General features: G+C 40.2%; 1 protein-coding gene across 1 annotated transcript; it reads right to left on the reverse strand.

Moving 5' to 3' along the window:
• Positions 1–293: 293 nt before the first annotated feature.
• rab38b (RAB38b, member of RAS oncogene family) lies at positions 294–7463 on the reverse strand. Its single transcript, XM_079649714.1, has 3 exons — positions 6748–7463; positions 3878–4155; positions 294–2373 (listed from the first exon to the last, which is right to left on the reverse strand). The coding sequence occupies exons 1-3, from the start codon at positions 6974–6976 to the stop codon at positions 2224–2226; spliced, it is 657 nt and encodes a 218-aa protein (XP_079505840.1). The 5' UTR covers positions 6977–7463; the 3' UTR covers positions 294–2223.
• Between the last annotated feature and the right edge of the window lie 1522 nt (positions 7464–8985).

An 8985-nucleotide genomic window follows, 5' to 3' on the forward strand; every position in this document is an offset into this window, starting at 1 on the left:
TTGCAAAGATGTAAACAAAATATAGACTATTTATTTATTCACCTGTCAAAACATGTAATATCTTGATAAATATGCTTATCATATTACTTATGCTGTATCTTGTTGCATATCACATTGTATTACATGAGTTACAAAAAGAGGGACATGTGTAAAATGTGTTAATTTATTTGTTATTACTTCACAATAAATAACAAACACGAACAATTCACAAGTGGTGGTTAAAGGTGTGCAGTTTGCTTTTGATATAAAACAGTTGATTATCTGATACAAATAAATGTTCTCCACTAGATGTGTGTGTGTGTGTGTGTGTGTGTGTGTGTGTGTGTGTGTGTGTGTGTGTGTGTGTGTGTGTGTGTGTGTGTGTGTGTGTGTGTGAGATAATGCAGTTCTCGCTACAATAGTGTAACACCAGGCTGATGTTACATGATGTCACACACCCTCATGATGAGCCAAACTAACACTGTGAAATTGTAATCCTGTGAAGAAGACATTGTTTAATTATATCAGGCCCTAATGTGCATGCTATGCATTACTTCCAAGAAATCACTCAACAACACATGACGCTGTTGTGATCACTCTTATAAATACTGTGCTAACCCTGCAGACCAACAGCTGCTGTAAGAAACAATGTAACAAAGGTCATACAAGGTACAAGTCGTCTCTGTCTTAAGTTACAATGAAAAAAAGACAACAGGGGGTTCAACTAGCCTGCCCTTAGTGGGATTATACAACGATGCAAGGTCACAAATGGAGGAAAACAACTTTAAATAATGACAATAACTTGTTGGATGATCGAAAAAAGTACTATAGTTCTCTGGGCGTGTAGATGTCTGTACGTGCTGTGCACGAATCACATCATGAGAGATGATCAGGAAAAGAGAAGAAGAGGACATGTAAAAGAAATGTTTAGACAGAGACTGAGAATTTTTCAGTATCAGAAACAAAAACAAATGATGGAAGCGAGTGGGAGAGAAGAAAATAGGTAGTTACAAAGCAACAAGGACATGGAGAGAGGAAAGATCTCTTTGCCTGTGTGGGTGTGTGTATGCGTCTGTGTGTGTGTATGCGTGTGTGTATGCGTGTGTGTATGCGTGTGCATATGCGTGTGCGTGTGCGTGCGCATTTGTGCCTGCATGGTTGTGAGTACAGCGAGAAAGCTTCACATGGATGTTCGAGGATACCCATAAGAAATGATCTAGTTACCATGGATACAGAGGGTTAGGCTTTGGCAAGTGAACTCATAATAAAGTCCTGGAGACATCCAGACAATCAACACAATTCTCCTTCTGATGAAGAAAGATAACACATGCACAGATAAAAAACCATTTTGAACAGATGAAGAAGAAACAGAAATCACTTTGCAACCAGACAGAGTAATTATGGCAGCAAACCACTCTCTTCCATTAGAAACAAATGTTGAATACTTCAACTTAAACTTCTCCACGGGAACTGCCCACCGGACAAAAACGAGTTTAACTAGGCGAGCTCCAGGACTATTGTTTTTAACTCTCCCTTTCGTTAATCTCAATCACACACAATAGTCAGTTGTAGAAAATATGTCAAGCAGAATATCAGCTTTGCATTCACAATGGTTAACTGTAAATAACTTAAAATCACAATCAAAAATATATGTGCAAAATTCACTTGCATACAAAGTCAAAACTGCTTTCATGGCTCTGACAGAATAATGTTCAAGGAGGTCTGTATGTCACCCACACTGTTTCTTTTCACCATGTTTAGATAGAGGTGAATGTAAACAGATGGGGAACAGCAACACAATCAAACTGTCTGGAAATGATGAAGAACCAAGAAACAAGCCTTCAGTTTTCAGTGTGTACGTCGGGTATGTTGCCTAAAGCATGTTGGGAGCAGGTTGTTAAGTTTGGTCCGGCAGGTTGTGTGACAGTCGCCAGTCTTGTTCCAAGTACACTGTTATAAGAAGAGGGTGTAGACCACCTAATAAGAACAGCCAAAAAAGGCAAAGTTGACTGTTTGATACTTTCAATCATCATGCCAAAGAACATAGAGGTGACACGTGTGGGTCTGCCATTCTTGAAACCAAGAACTCCTGAGTCCATGTGATTTCCTTTGTGAGCTCTGGTTCTCTGTACCAAATGAAAACCTTTAACTTTGGTTTGGACCAACGAAGCCACATTGTACTGTTGATACTTCTTTGGAAGACTGTGTCTGTCCCTCTTTGTCCTTCTGTTGTCCCTCAATTCATTATTTGGAGCATCCAGAGCAGCTCATGTGTTTGTTGGAGTCGAGCTGAGGTGAGATGGTGTCTGGTACCACACTTTTCAGGATGTCATTCTCTGTGGCCATGATGTGCTTGACCAGGAAGTTTGCAGCTTCTGCAATGTTGAGATTGTCCTAAAAAAAGAGAGAAAATGGTTGGTTTTTGTTTGAGGGGGAAGGTGTGGTTTTTTTCATGCCATTTTGAAAAAAGGGCGTGAGGTGAGAGTGGCCTTTAAAAAAGATTTAGGTACTGTGGCCAAATTAATGAACTGTTTCTTATGGTGTGTGTGTGTGTGTGTGTGTGTGTGTGTGTGTGTGTGTGTGTGTGTGTGTGTGTGTGTGTGTGTGTGTGTGTGTGTGTGTGTGTGTGTGTGTGTGTGTGTGTGTGTGTGTGTGTGTGTGTGTGTGTGTGTGTGTGTGTGTGTGTGTGTGTGTGTGTGTGTGTGTGTGTGTGTGTGTGTGTGTGTGTGTGTGTGTGTGTGTTTGGGTGTCATTGGTTGCAGCTATTACAAAGTTGCCCATGTTTTTCTAATTGCTACCAAAGGAAAACATTTATGTCTGCAAGCACAGCGCCTGTCTCTGACACTACTGGCTGAACGTGAACCTTATTAACCTTTGACCTTTTGAGAATGTTGAGTCTTGATGTCACACGAGTGGCAGTGCACTTATGCTCTCCAAAACAAATTAGTGTCAGCAGAAGCTTTGTTAATAAAGACTTTTGTAGAATGTATAGCCATGTTTAAGTACTGCAGAGTTTTTTTTTAGGTATAAAGAAGTAGGCTCATTCAAATGATATTATATCCTGTTTTACCTAGATTATATGGGAGTTCTAGCCTTACAAACAAACAAACAATGTTCAGAAATGATTAATTCTTACATAACATTTTCTATTCAAGTCAAGAAAAACTAGTTTACTGATTAAATAACTTGTGTTTACTTGGTAACAGAATAGATGGACTTTTTAAACACCACACAACTCTGACCCTGCTTTATAAATGTATTTCAGAGAGACACTTTCCACCAGGATATGAAATTCCAATGGGGATGTCTCTGACTGCAGTGACCTGAGTGGGAGAGGGTCTTCACTGAGTGTGTCAAGGACTACCATCTGAACCATTCATTATAATGTAGATGATTAGAGCTATGCTTCAACATTTTGGGATGTTGTCTGTTTTGCATTCTTGAGTTGCATAAGAAGATAGATACACTCACGTCAAATATTACATAGCGTCGTCTAAGCTTAGCAATAAGACTGGAAACAGGGGTGAAAGCCATTCTTGCTTTATAAAATTGAACAATCGTCAACAACGATTGGTGGTTTAACATTTTTACTTTTGCTGCATATTAAATAAGAAATAAGTATGTGCTTTGTTACGTTAAGACAGAGGCTTGCCATGTCCCCTATTTCCATTTATAATGCCAAACTAAGCTAATTGTCGACTGACTCAAGGTTCATTTTTACCTGACAGATTTATAAGTGGGTTTAATTTTAACAGCTAATTATTATCAAGGAAGTTGATAAGAACATTTCCTATAATGGGAAAGCATTCCTTTAACTACGAATGCCCCAGGACCGGCAGGAATATATTTCAATACACACATTGCAAACAAGAATACCTTCAGCATACTCTGATCTCACCTTAGCTGATGTCTCAAACCAGCCAACAAAGCCATGGTCCTTGCAGAACTGGTCCATTTTGATGCCGTTGTTGGTCAGCTCTCTTCCCTGGTCGCACTTGTTAGCCAGAAGCACTGTGGCAATGCTCTGCCCGTTATTCAGCATCAGTTTGGAGTCCAGGTCCTCTTTCCATTTGAGGACGGCTTCAAAGGTCGTGGGCCTTGTCACATCGCACACTATGAAGGCTCCCATGGCTTCACGGTAGTATACTCTTGTCATGTTTCCAAAGCGTTCCTGACCTGTGGTAAACAAACACAAAGGGGGCTTCATTGATAAGTGTTGAAAAACTGCAGTTTCCTGGCCACTATAGTTTAATGACAGATTCTCATTGTTTCACTTATTTTTTGCAGCAAAACAGCTAATGCAGCTGGCATTCTGACTCCAGTTAACACAGCCTGCATTCTCACAAAAACAGCACAATCATGTGGTCTTTCTGTCACGTTGCTCTTAACCAGATGGTCAATGCAACTGCTTGTGCCTGCTGATAATAGGCCTACTTAAAGGTGACCTATCATGCAAAATGCACTTTTGTACGTCTTTTCTACATGAATATGTGTCCCCGGTGTTCCAGGGAACTCACCAAGTGTCAGAAAACACAACCCTCTCTATTTTCCTCCATACCCAAATCTCTTAAAAAGGGGCTGCAACGGATCTGATACAGACTGATCCAGATTTGAACACTTTACTGACGTCACAGAAGTGGCGCTACGGCTATTGGGCCAACTCCACCAATCAGGAGGAGACAGCCACGGACATTGCCGTTCGAAAGCGCTGGAGACGCTGTAGTACATATGCCAGGCCTGTAGATGGTGCTGTTCTCACAGAATCAGCCCATGAAAAGACAGTGTTAAATTGAGCGAAATGAGGAATGGCTAAAATGCATGATTTGTTTAGTATTTTGAAAAATAAAAAGTATAAATATGCCTTATATAAGTATGGTCCTACACTATATTATTCAAATATAGCATGGTAGGTCCACTTTAAATTAAACCTGTATTTTCCCTGACCTGTCATAAAAACTAACTTTGACCCAGACTAAAACTGTATTAAAAGAATGTATTTGTAAGAATATAACAATGTGAAATATCTGTATTGTGCAGGGGATGGAAATAATTTGCTTGAGGGGCAGGTTAGAAAAGCTGTCAACATCACATTTCCCAGGGGGTTGTGTTCTGTTGTCTAATGTGAATACTTGTTGGTCCAAACTGAGTGTGTAGGCGTTTGCATTCAGCTTGTTTTACATACCATGCCCTCTCAGCAGAAAAGTTTACACTGTTAATAAATATGTACGCTTCAGAGTCCACTTTTGGCTTTGCTAGAGATACTTCGACAAGACAAAATGCTTCTATTTGCCTCATGAGTAAGAGAGGAAATGGAAAAACTGACAGTACGCGGATTGAGAACTTCCTCCTTTTTTGCGAACAAATGTATCAAAGACCGTTATTGCTCACAAGGAACCCTCATGTACAGCGGCGTGACAGCAGACAGACACACACGTCACACATGTCACTTGACACGCTGTCATATAATTAAATGACAGTGCAATTTCAGGCTTTACAACCTGTTAACTTCACCACCATATTCAAATAAAACAGAATTTCACAGACCATAGTTTGTCTATTCCTATTGGGATGAATTCCAAGCAGGTAAATGAAACTAAATCCGATGTTACTCATAATTGCATTTGCCCGCTGGAAGCATGTGCTTGTGTGTGAGTGACTAATGATGTTTTGTTTTTTATTCAGGCTTCAATGACACTCCTGTGACTTGCCTTTTAATCTCCCTCACATGCTCCTAGAATCACATGACGCATCACCGTACCTTGAATAGTGACTGAATGAGGTGTTCTTATCTAGGCAATATTGTCATTGTAAGCATGGCTAAAATCACCAATGTGCCAGTTGTATTATGTTATACTGAACGATTATCCTTTCTATCCATGCATCAGTATCAGTAGGCCTACATGTAAATTGTACTCAACATAATCCCAGTATTATGATGTTAGTTAAATCCGACTTTGTGAACTTTTACCTCCCAACTAACATTACACTTACTCCACCAAAGTCCTCGTCACTGTTACTACTGTTTGTTTGTCTTGTCATGTTTACAAAAGGAGAAATACAGTTTGAAAGTCCCTTCATACAAGTGCTCCAACCAACCACTTGGAGTTGATGGTTCTAGAAGAGAGCAGATCCTCCACTCACTTCCCAACCGCCAATACTGACATTTAAGAGCTGTGTGTGTGTGTGTGTGTGTGTGTGTGTGTGTGTGTGTGTGTGTGTGTGTGTGTGTGTGTGTGTGTGTGTGTGTGTGTGTGTGTGTGTGTGTGTGTGTGTGTGTGTGTGTGTGTGTGTGTGTGTGTGTGTGTGTGTGTGTGTGTGTGTGTGTGTGTGTGTGTGTGTGTGTGTGTGTGTGTGTGTGTGTGTGTGTGTGTGTGTGTGTAAGAGAGAGAGAGAGAGTAGAGATACTCTGTGTCAGAAACAAGCTCTCAACAATGACACTGCATCTTTGAGCTGTGAATGTTTCATAATTTTTACAACAGTCACACTCACTGTCAATTTGAAGATAAGTCTTATCTCCACAAACGATCAACATTTCAGGAACTAGGATAAACACAGTTGCTCAAGAACATTTTAGATTCTTTTTTTCAATTAGCATAAAAAGAGCTTCCAAAGTTCTTCCACATGTTTTAACAAATTAAACAGGGAAATAACAGCCATACATGAGGGTTACTTTTATGTTTGAATTGTTGTGGTGACACCAGCATAAAGGAGACGATGACTGTATACTAACAATGACAATAAATAGGCTACACTTGTTCAGCGTCATACCTGCGATGTCCCACAGCTGGAGCCGGACAATCTCTGAGTCCCAGTTCAACACCTTCAGTGCGAAGTCCACTCCGATAGTGGCCCGGTAGTTGCTGGAGTATGTCTGGTGGACGTATCGCCGGATGATGGAGGTCTTCCCGACCCCCAGGTCTCCGATCACCAGCACCTTGTACAGGTGCTCCTGGCGGTGGGCGTGCATGCCGTTGGAGTGTGATGAGTGATTAGTCATTGCTCTTGTTGGATCTCCGAGGTGTAACGCAGCTTTCAGCAACTTTGACTCGAGGGCAGTTTGAGGATTCCTACCCGGTAATCCCGTGTGCAGCCTCTTTGTAATGAGTGTAGTGACCGCCTCTCCTGTGGGGAAGTGTGTGTCTGCTCAGGGGCTGTACTTGGGAACTTGTGACCGCTCTGCCTCTCCCTGAGGAGACTCGAAGTGCGCTCGGGTTACTGTACGCAGTACCTGTCACAGGGCTTCGTGAATCTAGTGAAATATAGGCTTCTGTTCTGACACTCAATTGTACGGTGGTTGAGAGTTGCAATCGACATTTACAAAGTGTGAAACACTTTAACAAAGCTTGAGACAAATTTACATTTTATAAAACAAATTCACATTTTCTAAAACTAATTTACATTTTCTAAAACAAAATTACATTAGCAAAACACTTTTACCAAAGAAAAAACGATTTAACATGAACAAAAACAAATTAACAAGATGCGAAACACTTTTACAAAGCTAGAGACAAATGTACAAGTGTCGAAACCAGATGCGGCGCTAGGGAGTGGCCACTTGGGCTCAAGCCCCGTATGTTTTCTGAAAAGCCCTGAATGTTTAACTTGAAGCAATTTTTAACGTCTCATGAGTAATGTGCAGTACCGGAGTCTACTAGTGGAGCCTCCCAGAGGGGGTTGCTGCAGCCCCCTCTGCATCCCCCCCCCTTCCCACGTCCATTCGCGATGTCTCGCTGTCTCGCAGACCCCACGCAGTAAGCAGGAAATGAACCCAGCTCACACTGCCGCTCCTCGCAGCAGCGAGCCGCTCAACGTCCCGCGAACACGGCACCCAGACCCCACGCAGCATTCTCATCTGTTTGTCATTACTGGTGTCATTTTCTGGTTGCTAACGCCATTGTAACACATAATCACTGATGTTCCGCTGTAACGGTGGTGATCTCATCAGAACAGAGTGGGCGAGCTGACCAATCAGAGCACAGTGGGCTCATAGGGAGGGGGGGCAGGAGCTCCAGCAAGCCGTTTAGGACAGAGTGTGAATACACATACTATACAGAGATGCTGTATGAGAAACAAATGTGAGTTTGGAAAATTGAACAATATAAATGTATTAGACCTCAACAATGGAATTATGATCAGTAGAAATGGCCATGACATGGGACCTTTAAAATGTTTCGACACTTGTAAATTTGTCTCTAGCTTTGTAAAAGTGTTTTGCATCTTGTTAATTTGTTTTTGTGAATGTTAAATAGTTGTTTCTTTGGTAAAAGTGTTTTGCTGATGTAATTTTGTTTTAGAAAATGTAAATCTGTCTCAAGCTTTGTTAAAGTGTTTCACACTTTGTAATTGTCGATTACACCTCTCAGCCACCGTACAATTGGACCGAATGCTCATATCTTTGTGTCAACCTACCATAAAAATCTCCATTTCAAATGCTACATTTAAACTTTTTTGTAGCATTGTCTCACAACAATATGATAGAAAGTCAGAGTGTATAATGTTAAAAATATCATGAAAAAAGTCACGGTGTAGTGAGCGGATAAAAAATACAAAGTCTTAGTATAGTAGCCTAAGTCGAAAAATATGAAAAAAATCATATTATAGTATGTTGAAAATGTTTTCGTTAATACAGTATGCTTAAAGTAAATCATGTTATATTATGTTTAAAAATCAAAGGATAGTATGTTGAAATATATGAAAAAAGGGTATTCTATAGTAAGTTCAAAAAGAGTCGTAGTATTGTACGATATGTCAAATATCATGAAAAAAGTAATAGGTAAAAAAAGTATTAGAAAAGTCAAACTAAAATATGTGGAAAGTATAGCATGTCAAACTATTTTTTTAAAGTTACAGAATAGTATGTTGAAAGAAACATGAAAAAAGTCATAGTATAGTACGTCGCAAAGTCCTAGAATTCTCTGTTAAAAAACAGACAAAAAAAAAAGATCCATAGTACAGTATGTCGTAAAATATGATAAAAGGTAATGGTATAGTATGTTTGAAAAGAGT

The sequence above is a fragment of the Notothenia rossii genome (assembly GCF_949606895.1).
Source record: "Notothenia rossii genome assembly, chromosome: 9".
Classification (NCBI taxonomy): Eukaryota; Metazoa; Chordata; class Actinopteri; order Perciformes; family Nototheniidae; genus Notothenia; species Notothenia rossii.